This window comes from Erpetoichthys calabaricus, chromosome 9 (assembly GCF_900747795.2).
Source record: "Erpetoichthys calabaricus chromosome 9, fErpCal1.3, whole genome shotgun sequence".
Classification (NCBI taxonomy): domain Eukaryota; kingdom Metazoa; phylum Chordata; class Cladistia; order Polypteriformes; family Polypteridae; genus Erpetoichthys; species Erpetoichthys calabaricus.
The window spans coordinates 89,496,101-89,512,670 of NC_041402.2; the positions used below are offsets into that span (position 1 = coordinate 89,496,101).

Genomic DNA, 16,570 nt, shown 5'->3' on the forward strand with positions numbered 1-16,570 from the left:
CAGGAGGTTCTTGAATTAAATGTCTGATAATCCAGTGCAACATGGTTGTATATAAAGGGAGGATTCCTGAAATTTGCATAGTGGATTGAGAATATTTCTTTTTCAAACAATTGGACTGCATTGTGAGTCATATTGAACAATGAAATGTTTAAAGAATCTGATAAAGGTAAAGAAGCTACATTATGCATTTGCAGATCTAGAGAAGACATTTGACAGAGTAGCACAAGAGGCGGTGAGGTAGGCATTGAGAAAGTTAACTGTGGATAAATGGTTAGTGTCTATGGTGATGTCAATATTTGAAGAAGCACAAATTGGAGTCAAGACAGCAGATGTGCATAGTGAATGTTTTGAGGTAAAGGTGTGGCAACAGACATCTGTTTTGAGTTCTTTGATTTTTTTTGGTAGGGATGGAGCTGGCAACTTGGAGAGGTGCATGAAAGATTGCCATGGGAGCTTTTGAATGCTGATGATCTTGTTTTAATAGCATAAAGTCAAGTGAAGGAGAAGATACTTAATCAAAACAATAGTTTGGATGCAAAAAGTCCTCAAGGTAGAGGAAAGGACAAAGTGATGGCTGGAGGGAAAGGGGTAGGAGGCATGTAAGAGGTATTCAGTAAAGGTGTTGAGAGAAATTCAATACCATGCATAGTTTTTGGTAATTGGATACATAAAAGATATAGTGGTGTGAAAGGTAATCGGGTGTCAGCAAATTCATCCTTTGTAGAAAATGTGTTAGGGAATGCAGTGTGCTGCTTTAGTTTGTACAACCTCAGATACTGGCAATATTTGTTTTAGAGAAGATAGGGAACTTAGTTTTGGTACTTTTGGCACATTTTGAAAACAAAGATGCAGGCACAAGAGTTATAGCGAGGGTAAGAGGTGCAAAAAAAATTTAAGTGAGCTGTTCCTCATTTAGTTTCTCTGACATTGAAGGGCAAAGTTTTTGTAACAACTGCAGCATATATTTCTATAGCTCATTTTCACATGAAGGATGTAGCTCAAGGTGCTTTACAAGATGAAAAAGAAAAAATAACAAGAAAAGAAAAACAAAATAGTAATAGATAAAAATATGAATAAATAAATTACATACCAAGATATTATATAAATTTCTTATTGTTTTTTAGGCTTTGTCCTTGGAGAGTTGATGCAGTGAGTTTCGTCGGCGATTTGTGCACAGTACTTTAACCAGATGGTGGTGTCACAAAAGTCCACCTCAGAAAAAACAGAAATGAAATCAGAGAAAAGTTGTGTGAGGAGGAGTAGTATGTTCAGTGGGAGCGAGGCATGGCTATTGTAAGCGGAACATGAAGCAAAGCTTGAAAGAACAGAGATTAGAATGATCAATTGGAGGTATGGAGGGTCACAGAATGAAAGTAAGACAAATTTAGAATTAAGGGAAAGACCTGGAGTGCAGAAAATGTTGTGCTGAGGAGAAACCAATGAAGGTGGTTTGAAAACAAGTTAGGAAAAGCAGTGGGTGACTGGGTGAAGAGATACACCAGGCCATAGGTAGAGGGGAATGGGCCTAAGAAAAGATGGTTGGATGTGGTGTCAGATGATATGAAAAGAATGTATAAGACTGTGGAGAGTAGAGGGAAACATTTTAGGGGCATCTGACAAATCTGGGTAAGTACGGAAGATGATAATGATAATGATGATGATGACGTTGGTACTGCTTTAAAAACAAAAAATTAAAACTTTTCATACATTTTAAATTTTTGTCAGATGCAATTTCTGGAATATTGTAATTGCTTTTAGTTAAAAAGAACACTAGATCTTAATGAAAGTAACTGATCAGTTACATTTTTTGTGTCATTTTCTGAACAGAAAAGCAAAAATACAGTTGATATTTTTGTGAAAAATGGTATTTGACCAGTAGAATGTCCGTAATATTTTTGTGTTCTTGAATACTAATATTAGAATTTTTTTCTTAAAGCCTCACACAAAAATAGAAACAATGATAGTAGCCAGTCTGAAGACCAAGTTTCTTTGGCCAGCACAACAGGAGTGAGTGAGAGGTAAGACTGTTATATTATATTTTGATCATTAAGCAAAACAGTTATGACAGTTGCATTTTGCACATTTGTAACTTTTTGATATCTAAGCATTTGCTTATTTTTTTTCATTTTCTGAAATAAGAAATTGCTATAGTATATAATCAATATGGCATAATATATGAGGAAAATTAATCTAACACAGAAGATACAGATTCAGTTCTACACAGCAGTCATCAAACCTGTTCTAAGCTTACCTATTACAGTATGGTTTGGATCAGCAATTATACATGACAAAAACAGGACACAACAAATAGTCAGGTCTACCGAAAAGATCACTAGCACCAGTTATGAAGCGAGTAAGGAAAATCGTCACCAACCCCTCAAAACCAGGCCACAACCACTCTGAATTTCTCCCATCTGCCAGGCAATATAGACGTTCTTTACCAAAACAAGCAGATATAAGAGCAGTTTCTTTCCCCAGACCGTCAAGCTCAAAAACGATTATTACAGCTGTCCTTGTTCAGTCTGGGCACCTCCTGACTCAGTATCTTACAATATTATTACATATAGTGCATGCTTAATTCAGTATTTATTACACTATTTCTTGTAGTGCCTTGCACTTTGTATGCATATATTAACTTTCTTTGTCTTGTATTTATTTTAGGTGTGTCTGTCATGTAACTTTACTTGGGGGGGGGGGGAACTCAAATTCCTTGTATATCATACTTGGCCAATAAATGTGATTCAGATTCTGAAAATGCCAAAGGAACACCTTTGCCTTTAACAGCATCCAGTATATTCTACCACAGTTATTTCTCCTGTAAAGATGCTTGTTATCATAATGATGTTTGTTAAAATATTCTGTACATTTTTATATCTTAGTGTAGTCTGATTTTTTTATAGTAGAACTTGCTCAGATAAAACCTCTTTTACACATGTGATGCAGGACACTCTCAGATTAACCATCTCGGGTAACCTAGTAATTTTCGCACGTAAATCTCCCATTCAAGGTAATAAAGTAGGTACCCTAAAACAGTGGTTCAGAATGAATCTGTGCAATGTCTCATTGTCATTTCAAAATATTGACGATATGTGGTATCAGGGCCTATGTGGGGAGAGATGCTTGTGGGATTATAAACAAATTTGCTTCTCTACACACGTACCACAGAAGGTGTCTACACACTTTTGTGGGGAGGGGCATTTTTGTTCAGGACACAGGAGTTATATATACTGTCTCATAGAGACTAGTGCTGTTCCGCACATGTAACCGTATTCTGTAACGTTATTAAGGGGATTCAAAGGTGAGTCATCCCAAGTTTATTTAAATAAGTACAAATCAGAATGTTGTATTGGCACCAAACTATAAAATTAGACCTGCCTCAGCATAAAATGGATCTGAATAACTGTCTACCAACAGGAAACAGTAGAGGTTGCAAATTAGTTGTACTCACTCAAATACATCACCCTCAGTTGTTCTGTTTCTGCCATCTTCTGAACAAAAAAAGGGATTTGACATGTCTCATAGAAGAAATTGTACTTCATTGTGTTTCATCATGGCTTGGCCATAGCACATATTTCACCTTTTTGTAACATATGTGCAGATGACATGTCACAGGAAGTGCGTAACATGGAACGTTGATTGGTATTTTGAATGTGCAGCGTACGATGTACTGTATATGCAGGTTGACAATGGCAATGGCTTTTCAAAAAATGGAAGGCAGTGCTTTGACTTAAAAAATATATGGTGTAATTGTGTTTATTTCATATGTATTATCTTTTGTACACAGTACAATGACATTCCTATTGACCTGTAAGACCAAAGAAGCACCACCATGCTGCAAGTTTACCTATCAAGCACCTGAATCATGCTGCATAGATTATGTAAAGTATAACACCATCAGGATAGGCTCCAGCTGCCCCGCACCTCTGCTCTTGGTAAACGAATTAGAAAAATGGATGGATAACTGGAAAATATTGTAATGCCACTGACAAGTTACATTTTTCTGGGGATCAGTCATCCACAGTTTGCTCTGTCATTCCATCATGTAAATGAGCATCTTCAGGGGACCCTTTAAAGGGGGCAAAACTGCCAAAGTCATGAAAGAATTCCAACTTGAATGGCAATAGCAAGCAATCATTTTAAGGATACTGACTTGCCTAAAAGAGCATTGTAAAGAGCAAGACACTATGGCCACTCTGCGCCTTCAATCACAGCAGCAGTAGAGAGCTACAAATATGTATGAGCTCTTCCAATCCTAACTATATGCGTGACAAGTTAATGAGGGTGCCTTCCCTCAGTTTACAGCCACGGCACACTCCTGCTAAACTAACATATGACAGGAATCTCACATGCCATCTGCTACGAATATAGGTGCCTTACAACTTTCTTTTGAGGTAAGCAAGATTAAAAAAAAAAAAAAAGCTGTTTATCATATATAATATACAATCACTAAAATCAGAGGGAGGTGTGGTTCAGCTCACTGCTTATCTTGCTGCCGGTGAACCTCTCAGCCCCAGGGATATGATTTTCATATACAGTAGCCCTCAGCTGTAGCATATACTGTAGTTTTACCTTGAAAACTCTTTTATTGCCACTATTATAATTGACATTATTGAATGTGTGTGCCCAGGGGTTAATTGCTGTCTCTGTTCTATAGACATCTCTAGACAATTGGACAGTAAGCATTGTATGAAGCAGCATTAATCAAAACAATCCTTAAAGGGCCTTTCAAGAGTCAAAAAACATATCAGACCTTGTGAATTAATAATAAATAATAATAATAACAACAAACAATTTATTGCTGTTTACAAGGCATTTCTATCTTCTTGATGGAAGAAATAAGTGTGAACCATCTGTACAGATCAAAAACAAAAAAGACATGCCCACTGCATTAAGTGCTGCATTTCATTGCCATAAAGACTGGAACTCTTCAAGTGCATTTTTTTTCTTTCTTAACTTTTTGATAATTTTTCGCCATTTGTTGGTTGCAGTTGTGAGACTGCTACCTCTGCAGCTGCACCACAGCTTATCTCACTGCTTGTATTAAGAATTAATCAATTTATGGCTGGCATCACTTCCACAGGTATGTGATAAACAAAAGGCATACGGCTTTTGTGGCCTGTAGTAGCTGGTTTTGGCAATTCTGGAAATTACTAGGGGGCTCCGCCCCCTGCTCGCTTCGCTCGCCAACCCCTGGTGTTGGGGCATGACAAAGAGTGAGATGTATGAATGAGATATAGAATAGTGTGAAGGTGTGGATGATGCATATAGAAAGCAAACAATAAAGTGCTTGGCACAGTGTAATGGTTTATTGGAATATTTCTTTGTACACAACATTAGTAGTAAAGATGGTGTCTTGTCCTTGAATGAGTCTTCCTTGGCATGGAGCATTTATAACTTTAACTTTAAGGTCAGATGAACGTCGAACATGTGAGAAGGCAACATAAAGTTGTCCATGTCCAGAAACGGGTTCAGAGAGGTAGATGCCAACCTTGTCCATGGTTTGTCCTTGTGATTTGTTGATGGTCATGGCAAATGCAGGTTTAATGGGGAACTGTCGGTGTTTCAATGTAAAAGGTAATTCCAGGTCAGAACTTGTAAGGTCAATTCTAGGAATCAGAACAGTATTGTTAGCATGTGATCCTGTAAGAACTGTCGCTTGAATAACATTGTGTGTCATGGTGTTGATGACTAAACGTGTGCCATTGCATAAACCCTGTTTAGTGTTAAGGTTTCTTAATAGCATGATTATTGTTCCGTTTTTAAGGCTAAGATTGTGTTGTGGTAATCCGGCTGGGTTAATAGTGTTCAAATATTCTAAGGGTAAATTAAGATGGTCATTGTCGTCATCAAAGTCAAGTTTGTCAGAGCTTAGAAAGAGCCATGCCTCTCCAGGAAGTAATGAAATGACCTGGTTATTAATGTGATCAACATTAATATTTTTTGGACATAATATAGTCCGTTGTGTTAAAAGGGGTATTTGGTCTAATGAGATTACTGTTCCAAATATCTCCGTAAGTAAGTCGTCGCAGATAAAGGGTTGAGGAATTGTAATAATATCTGGGTGAAGTACATCTGTATTGGTGAGTGTAACATCTCCCAGTTGTAATAAGCAATTGTTATATTCGGGATCTGGATATCGCATGTTTTGTACTAAGTGTATATTTTGAAAGCAATGCCAATTGTCCGCGTAACATTTTTTTGAAGCGCGTTGTAGGTTCCCGACGTGAATTTTTTTTTGTTTTTGATGTGGGTGCGTGTTTGTGGTCCCGTTACTCGAGCCGTCTAGTTTTGTACCCGTGATCGTATCGTTAGGAATATGGATAAGTAATAAGGAGGATCGCACTCACTGTTAATATGCGGACTGTTCGTTTCTTCGTATTATCACCAATCAGGTCTCGCGCCTGTATATGTAGTTTGCTCTCTTGTTGTTTATGTATGACGTCGTCGCGTATTTTAAGGTGGACTGAATAATAGCTGAGCGCATGGCATGTGGAGCAATAGCTAAGCACTGTCTAAAATCTCCTCCTAATAAAAGTACCTTTCCTCCAAAGGGAAAATTATTATTCATCAAAGCAATGCCAATTGTCCGCGTATTTTAAGGTGGACTGAAAAATAGCTGAGCGCATTGCATGTGGAGCAATAGTTAAGCACTGTCTAAAATCTCCTCCTAATAACAGTACCTTTCCTCCAAAGGGAATATTATTTATCAACGTTTGTAGAAGTTTATCAATGGTGTTGAGTAAGTGAGTGGATGCCATTGCAAATTCATCTATAATTAATAGTGTGGCAAGACGGATGTCACGTGCATTGTTACTGTTCATTTTCATAGTGGACACCGATGTTTCTGTGATTGGGACCGGTATATTGCCTTTTGGTGGCCTGATATTTACTCCAGTATATGCAAAAGCAAATGAACTATTGTAGGATCTAATGCAGTTCGTAAAGTTTTTACTTTCAGGTACTTCGTTAGTTAGAAGCTTCTGTAGATATGCAGGATATGAATGTAAAGGAGGCAGTCTAATTTGACCCTTGTGACAACAACGTGTAAATCCATTACTTGTATTGCCAGTTGTTTCTTCAGGGAAGTTAAGTGAATGACAATGATTGCAAATGACATTCATTAATCCCAATGAATTTTCATGAATAGTGGACTTATTATTGAACGCGTTGTCAGCTAACTGGCGCAATCGTTTAGCAGGTGTCTGTCGTTGATGTCCTTGACGTGTATGTTTTGCTTGTGCCGTTTGAGAGGCGCGTCGTTGTATGTGCAGGATTTGGGACGTGCTATTCTGGAGCTGTAATCGATTTGCCTGTGCTGTAGTTTTGAAGCCTTTCTTATTTGAGCTTTGCGTTTTTGGAGCCGAGACATTTTTTCTTGGCGCGTAGCCTCACTTTTTTTTTTATCTCTGTTAGTGGAGGGGGTGTTTGTGTGTGGTGGGTCTGAATCGTCTTTTTTGTGTGCGTACCGTTTCGTGTGCTATGTGGCGCTTGCGTCTGACTCCTTTCTTTTTGGTTTTCTAGGGGCGCGTCGCCTCATTTCTTATTTCAGTTACTGGAGGGGGGCTTTGTGTGTCGTGGGCATCTGAGGGGGGGGGGTGTTGCTTGGCGGCGGTGGTGGGATTGGTGGGGTGCGAGCGGCTTCTTTTTTTTGTGTGCTAGGGGCTTGTTGAATCGTCCTCTTTGTGTGTGTCCCGTCCGTTGCTTGTAGGGGGTGGGGTTGCTTGGAGGTGGGGGTGGGATTTGTGGGGCGCGAGCGGCTTCTTTTTTTTTGTGTGCTAGGGACTTGTGGAATCCTCCTCTTTGTGTGTGTGTGTCCCGTTTCGTGTGCAATGGGTTTCGTGCGGCGCTGTGTGCGTCGCCGGCGTCTGACTCCTTTTTTCTGTGGTCGCGGCGCCTCATTTCTTGGGGCGCCTGCGCAGTACGTCTTTTGCGTCCACGGCCCATGGCCGGATGTCCCTGCGTCCATCCGGTTTACCATTCTCGGTTAGTAATGTGGATTTCCCTACTGTTTTCCTATGATCCTTAACTACAAGTTACGAATGGCCTTAAGTTGGATGGCTGTAAATTGGTGCATGACTGTATTAAATGTAAAAACATCTAACATGAATTGGCTTGATTCCAGTATATATAAAAAAAAGCTGAAATTTCAATACAATTGTATAAACATTTGATATCCACTGTGCATTTAGTATATGATATACTTAAAATAAAATTCCAGGTAACATTAAGTAAAAACATAGCTGAACCCATACAATGTACTGCATTTAATTTTGGGAGACCAAGAGATGAACATCTTTCTAATATAATGTAACTGTGTTAATGGCAGGCAGAGTGCCTGGGATTTATTTTGAGCAAAGAATGGCCAGGAGCTGATATATAAGCAATCATAGATAAAAAATAGTGAGGGTCAAAAAATACCAGAGGCATAAAGAAATTGAGCAATCAGGTTCAAGGGGCAAAACAAGTTGTAAAACATAGAAACAGTCAAAGAAACAAACATAGCACAAGGGTTTACTTGAGCTAGAAAGCAACTAACATGGAAGAGGATAAAAGTGTTTTTGTATCCACAGGAATAATTCACTATGTGAGTGCAGACCTATTTATAGAAACTTCCTGTGATGTCACAAGCACAGCAACCACAGTCACATGATCATAGCAGACAGGGTCACATAAATTCTGGAAAATACAATGGTAATAAAAATTATTTTTTTATTGCACAGAAATATATAAAACAGCCCAACAGATTCAGAATTTGGAAACATAACTCCAGATAACTCAAAAATATACTTGGATACTGCCAACCTATCATCAATGGTTTTACTGGTAATTTAAGTGTGTTATTGTTTGTTATAGTTTTGAATGAAATGAAAGACTGAATGTTGTGTGAATGTAGATTCTTTTGTTCTGACAAAGCCTCATATAATCAGCAAGTCCAAGGCCTATTTTTATAGTGGTACAGAGGTATATATTGTTTAATGTAAAATAAAGCTGTTCCTTTGCTTGCTTCTTTAACATTGTTTCTAGATTATGGCACAATGGCAGGGGGCATCTGACAGATTGAGTTTACCTAGAAGCCATTGCACATCTTCTGTTGTACTGAACTGTCATAATGCTGAAAATAGTATGAACACAATATAGCATTTTCTTCCCCAATTCTTCTGCCTTCATTCTGTCATTGTTTGTTTAGCATAACTTTAGTATTACACCAGCAGCAACCTTTCTGCAATTCCCAGAGCAATGGTTTTCAAACTTTTTTTGGACCAAGTACTACCTTTGACTAGTATAAATTATCAAAGTACTACCTACAATCCACCAATTCATAGAATCAAAGAAAATGTCAGTGATCGACATGAGCGTGCACACCTCCACAAACTAAAATATCTCATTAATCTAATCTTACCCTCACTCTCTTCACTGTTGTAGCTGATCAACATGCCATTTACTTGCCTGATCAAACCAAATGTTTTCATGGTATTTTAAAGCATAGACTTGAAAATTAAGTATTTCTTTATCCCAATATGTTGCTTTAATACAGACATGAACAAATTTGTTGGTACCCCTCTTTGAAAAAGACCCCACAAAAGTAATCGGTACACAATATCATTTATTCCATATTTAACAAAAATCAATCTTTGCTTTAGAGTTTTGATTCAACAAAATATTTCAAATAATAACACAAATGAAAATGGCATGGACAAAAATGATGGGATTCTTAACTTAATAGTTTGTTGTATAACCTTTAGAGGCAATCACTGCAAACAAGCAACTCTTGTAGCTCTCAATGAAGCTTCTGCACCTATCAACAGGTAGTTTCACCCACTCTTCCTGAGCAAACCACTCTAGCTATGTCAGGTTTGATGGTGGCCTTCTCTAGTCTGCAAGTTTTAGTTCTTTCTATAGATGTTCATAATGACTCAAATCAGAACTCATAGAAGACCACCACAGAATAGTACAATGTTTTGTTCTTAGCTGTTCTTGGCTGTTTTTCTTTCAAGAGTGAAGTCCTCCTGGGTCTTCTTCCATTGCACACACTGTTACTTAAAATAAATCAGACGCTGATGGATCTTGACCTTGGATTTCAACTTGTATCTCTTTGGAAGTTGTCCTTGACTTTTTTCCTACCATTCTCATTATCCTTCTGCTCATTCTGCAGTTGATTTTACTGCTATGGCCATGTCCATGGAGGTCAGCTACAGCCCCATGAACGTTAAACTTAATAATATTTGTAGCTATTGTTACATGAACATCAAGCTGCTTGGAGATGGTCTGTAATTTTCTTACTGATCTCCTCGGACAACTCTCTCCTTTGCTTTCTCTGGTCTGGTCTTGTTCAGTGTGGGACACACAATGATACCAAACAGCAGAGTGACTACTTTTCTCTATTTAAATAAACTAAATGACTGATTGTATGATTGGAGACGTGTTATACTAACTAAAGAAAACAGCTAGTGTGAAAAATCACTGTAATCCAATTATTTATGATCTTTTCTGTTTTTCAATGAGCTGTAAGGGTACCAACAAATTTGTCCACATCCACTGACTCACACTCATTCCTTCCATCTATATTACTAAACCACAGTTTAATATATGCACGGGCGGTGGACGCAGGACGCACTGAGGCGCATGCGCCAGAGCGCCTCAGTGCCCCAGAGTCAAACCCAGCGGCTTCCCAGAGTCGGTAGGTGGCGCCCAAACAACAACAACTTGTAAACTAAACTTGCTCTAATCCACTGTGCCAGCAGTCAGTGTGGCGTATTTGAATCACATAACGGTAATTCAGTATTAAAAGTAAGTTGAATTATGATTCCTAACAGTAAACGACTTCTACCTAACGACACGGCCACAGAAAAACAAAAATGAGACCGCATGGATAAGAACAATAAACGAAGGCTCCTACAACGCGCTTCAGAGACACCAGAAGCAAAGAAGTCACGGCTCCAAATTGAAAGAGCTCAACTAACAGAAATACAAAAACGAGCCCCTATGGATACAAACAATGAACGAAGGCGCCCACAACGCACTTCTGAAACAGCAGAGGCAAAGGAGTCACAGCTCCAAAAAGAAAGAGCTCAACGATTAGAAATACAAAAACGAGCCCGTATGGATACGACCTGTAAAATAAACCTGAGGTAAAGCGTGCACGCCAGGTTGTACAGTATATATGCACAGATGCCAGAGGCAACAGGCAAGCTGTACACACTACCACCGCTGCCCAAACGCGACCGCCCACACCACCACATATACCACCTTTGTTTAGTACTGTGCCCCTCCAAGCCTGGGTCTGCCGCTATCGTCACTTCAGCATGTGAATCCGCCGCCGTCAGCAAACGACTTCTAGCTGACGACACAGCCATAGAAAAACAAAAACGAGACTGCATGGATAAAAACAATAAACGAAGGCGCCTACAACGCGCTTGTGAAACACCAGACCCAGATGAGTCACAGCTCCAGAAAGAAACCGCTTCAGTACAAATATGTTTATTTAATTGAATGAAAAATTTCCCAGGACGCACCCACCCTCCAGGATTTTTTATCCCTCCAAATATCGGAGGGAACAGCAAGTGATTGGCATTCTTGCATTTGCAATTCTTTCGAGAATCGCGGGATAACTGGTATATGCTAAATGTAAATGATGAGTTTCAAATGATTTTATGGTTTGAGTATATTATTTCGTAATAATTCTTGGATTATTTGCTATCTATAATCCTTATAACCATTTTGGCATCTTTCTTTCACTGCTTACACTTAACTGTGCTGTTCCCCTTGTTTTAAACTTACATTTTTCGGTTTCATCTGTTTGATTCACCTGGTAGGACATAACATTTGAATGTGATCTCTAGAAAATGTAACCATCATATGACTGAACCTAAATAAATAATTTGTATTGTGCTACAGGTAGCACGTCAGCATATTGGTTAGCACGGTTAGCACCACTGCTTCATGAATCCTGCATCCTGGTTTTGAGTCCTATGCCTGATCATTTTCACATCGATTTTGCATGTTTTTCTTGTGTTTAAGCCAGTTTTCCTCTGGATACTCCCGTCATCTTCCCAAATCACCAAAGATTTATAGACCAGGTTAACTGACAAATTCTTGTTAGTGAATGTGTGTGAGTGGGCCTTGTGATGGACTGGTGTTCTGTCCAGGGCTTTTTCCTGACTTCTGCTTAGTTCCACTGGGATGCGCTTTGGTCACTAAAACCATGAATTGGATTATAGGTTTTTGAGAATGTTATGTTTTGCTTGTGTATTCTGGTATTCTGAAGTCAATGCAAATGAATGCAAAATAATAAGATGATGTTTCATTTTATTATTGTGTTTAAAAAAAAAACACTGTGCCTTTTAAAGTTAAAATTTGTCAGTGCTTTTCAGCGATTTACATTTTAGGCGAATAATACGTAGATAGGCTTTTGTTTCATTCATGTATACTGTTGTGATATTTTCTTATATATAAAATTACCCAGTTCTTACAGGTTGCTTATAATTAGGACAGATTTTCAGTTACATTCAGTTAACAGTTTAAGCAAATGGAAATTACCACTCAAATATGTAGACTAAATCAAATCAAGTAGCAGTTATATCATGTCTGCCTTTTTGGTAGAGAACAAAAATTTTAATGAACTTAATGAATTTTAATGAAGACATTGGAGATTTAAATTATTTTGTTTTTCCCCATATAATTTGAAAAGAATGACACCCATACTTAAATTCTACTTGAATTTTGCCACACTAAACAAGGATACAGTATAAATTTAAAAAAATGCACATATGTTTAAAAAAAAAAAATGAGTAGAGTAAGTGAAATTTTATTTCAAGTCCCCCTTGCATATGAATTTTTTGGACAGCCTATCATTCATTTGATATAGCAATTGTTTAATTCCCATTTTTGTATAATTTTTGAAAAGGTGCAAAAATTAAATTAAGTAATTACTCATTACTACATATCTTCTTCATCATCTATTACTTCAGTGTGAAAGTGGGAAATGCCAGACTGTTTTTTTTTTTCTTTCATGATTGTTATTTAGATGTGAATGACTGTTTTTCCTAAGTTTTGAAAAATATATTTTGTGTATTATTTTTAACTTTTGATTCTTTGTTGGACAACTGCTAGTTTGGTATAACTCTGTAGATGTATTGGGAAGTATGTGCTAGTCAGAATTGTTCTGAGTTCCAATACTTTTATTTTTAAAATCTTCATGGTCCATGGTTTGTGTTTAAAGCCATTTGCGTTGTTTCATTTAATACATGGTTCCTTTTGTTTGTTTTTTTGTTTGTTTAGAAAGGTTTTTTTTTGTCTAAAGGCAACTATTTATACACACACATATACACATACACAAACTAAATGTTTTAAATTGCCTATGGCTTTCTTTAAAAGTTTAAATGTCAAAATTAGCTATTCTTTGAGTGTTTAAAATTTTTACATTTTTGTATTTCTGCACATGTTTTTATATTTTAATTGTATCTTATATGTTTATTTTGAATGCAGTATTCTGTAATGTAATTATTATTTTTAATACACTGTTCACAGTATTTTTGACAAATTAGCTGTTTTGCAAAAAAATTGGGACACTATATAAAATCTAAATAAAAATTAAATTTCATAATTTACAAATCATTTAAAGTTATATTTAAATAAAAATAGAACAAAGACACCATATCAGATGCTCTTTTTATACCCAATTGTGTTACTGACCTGTTGACAATTAACCTTATTAGTTGTGAGATGTTCCACCAGGTGTTTTTTTTTATTATTATTTTTAAGCATTATACAATGTTTCTATTCCTTTATTGCTCCCACACAACATTTTTGAAACGTGTTGTTGGCATCAAATACAAAATGAACATATATTTTTGAAGGAACAATAGACTTTGTCAGTTTCAAAGTTGAATATTGTCTTTGTACAATTCTATTAATCTGTCTATCTTCAATTAAATACAGAATTTACAAGATTTGCAAAGTATTGCTTTCTGTTTTTATTTACATTTTACACAGCATCCCAATTTTTTTGGAAACAGGGTTGTAGTATTTTACAGTGTATTGAGAGTTTCTGCCTGAAATAGTCTGTTATGTTAGATAGTTTCTGCCTAAATGCATCCTGTTACTTTATTTTTCTTTATTATATTTATACCCACTAAAAACAACTTAACTAACGTGTTGTAATACTGCTTATCAGTCTAGAATTACATTAACTTATTACCTAGAGTTTTCCGCCATCTTTCATTGCTTAAAGTAAAGAACCTAACTGACTCATTGCCACTGTGCCCTGTTAGAAAGGCTGAATCAGGAACTGGAAATAATGATGTTTTGTTTTTTGTCTCAGACTGCAGAAAGTAAAAAAATAAACCTATTTTTAGTTGCCGATTGGTTTTAATGTGTAGAAGTTAGCTCTTGACAAATGACATAGCATGGCTCCGAAGAGAAATAGCACAAAGAAATCTCTATTATGCATTCTGTGGAGTGGGTAATAAATTTCACAGTCATCTGTAAAATGATTTTGAACATTGACTTTAACGTCTTGGTGTGATTATGCACAGTAGATTAGCTTTTAGCCCTAACATAGTATTTGAAAGTAAATAGAACAACAAAGAGCAAAAACAGATATTGTATCTGAAGATTTTTCTGAATCAATAAGTCTTAAATATTTTTTGAAATTATGTCATAAACAATATTCCTTCAGAATACTTACAATACAATATAATAGTGCAATGTAATTATAAATTTGTAAGTTATAACCGGTCAATGATACAAACTTACACATGTTTCCAAAACATTATAAAAATATATATATTTTCTGATCAACCACTATTTGCAGATATTAGACAAAGCACATAAGACAAAGGAGCTATGTTATTATATGTCCAGCTTGTACTGAAAATTCTTTCCTTTCTTATAACAGATGAGTAAAACTTTTTTTGGAATGTCAAAATTGTGGTGTATGAAAGGTGTTGGTTTTAAATGATATTTTCTAGCTACAGATGGGTTTGTTTTGATAAGTACAGTAATATTATATATTAATTCTTCTGTCAATATGTAAATTATAAAAAATATTTATTTTCTTTGTTTGTTTTTTGCGTTTTCCACTTCTAAAATATAAAAATAGTAGTCTGTCACTAGCAGCTTCACATGACCAATGGTAATAAATACCCTGCTTATACTGAGTTTCCTTTAAATATTTTTTTGACCAAGGCTCTCAAACAGCATCTTGGATTTGTCTTTTAATAAACAACCAGTATATTAAGCTGTGATTATTTATTTTCTTATTAAGTCCTCTGTTTGTTAGCTTTCTTGTTTCTTTTCTTATCTTGACAAGTCAGAAATCTATCTCAGCATGTGAATGAGTTTTTATAAGGCATTTAGAAAAATTAATATTGTTGCAAGAGCTTTTGGGATAGTAGTCTAATGACAACATTTATTAATTTTAGCTTTCATTGAAATAATTTGCCTTAATATTTGAAATATGCATCCCTGATTGTTTCTAAATAATTTACTTTAAATGTAGATATAAACAGTGAGTCTTAACTTTAATTTGGCTCCACAAATTTAAGCGTGAGTGTGTGCATGGTATGGAATGGAATATATGCAGAAGTGGATTCCACTTTGCACCTCATGCTACTGGGATAAGCTCTGGTCCCACATGACTCTGAATTGGATGAAGTAAATTTTGAAACACTTCAATAATTGGCTTCGCTTTCCCAGAGTTTTAATCTAAACCTCATTGCGTTGCTAAACATGCATAATCCGGTTTCAGGGTCACAGTAACTAGTGCATATCCAGGAAGTTATCTATCACAAGACAGGAACAAACCTGGGATGAAGTGATAGTTTATTGTAATACACACAAATACCAACCACTCACAACAGATTAATTTAGAATTGTTTATTACTTTAACACTCAGAGAAGAAGGCAATTCAAGATCATACTGGGGAAAGTCCATACCAAATATTTCATAAAAAAAAAACTTTTTTCACTTAATAATTAAAGTAAAAACTTCTAGATTCTTCTACAGTGTGACAATGCGGGTTCAGGATCGGTAAGGCGACTGACAGTAGCAGTAGCAGAAGTAGATGGAAGGTCAGCTGCGATGAGAGCATCTCTCGTGTTGAGCAGCCCAGATGGGAGTAGCAGGGGAGCCGCCAGGGTAACCAAGGAGCACCGGGTTTGTCATTTGTTTTTAAAGACTGCTTCCTGTTGAACGTTTTAACCTCGATTTAAAGGATTGTTGTTTTGTGTATTTTAACCTTCACGTTTCGTTTTAAGGATTATTTATTTATTGAACTATGGAAGGAACTGCACAGCACTTTACTTTGAACATTGTTGCACATTGTTTTCGTTGACTGTTTTAATAAAAGCACTTTGCACATTTTATACATCATTCCCTTGCTCAAATGTTATTGCCTCACTGTCTAGCTCATCAGTGACATTACCGACGGTGTTGGGTTCAAGGGCTCCCTAACAGCCGATGGGAGCATGGAGCTGAACCCGCATCGTCAAATTTGGTGGCAGCGGTGGGATGAGTTAGCAGTGAGGACAGAAGAGGAGACAGAGCAGCAAGCGGGATTGGTGCCAGACT

At 36.7% G+C, this 16,570-nt stretch overlaps 1 protein-coding gene across 1 annotated transcript in view; it reads left to right on the plus strand.

The window, feature by feature from the left end:
- wwp2 (WW domain containing E3 ubiquitin protein ligase 2) overlaps window positions 1-16,570 on the plus strand; it is a 174,071-nt gene that overhangs the window by 54,247 nt on the left and 103,254 nt on the right. The window contains exon 4 of the mRNA XM_028809863.2: window positions 1,937-2,018. Within this exon, the coding sequence (XP_028665696.1) occupies window positions 1,937-2,018 (82 nt within the window). The remainder of the gene's footprint in view (window positions 1-1,936; window positions 2,019-16,570) is intronic.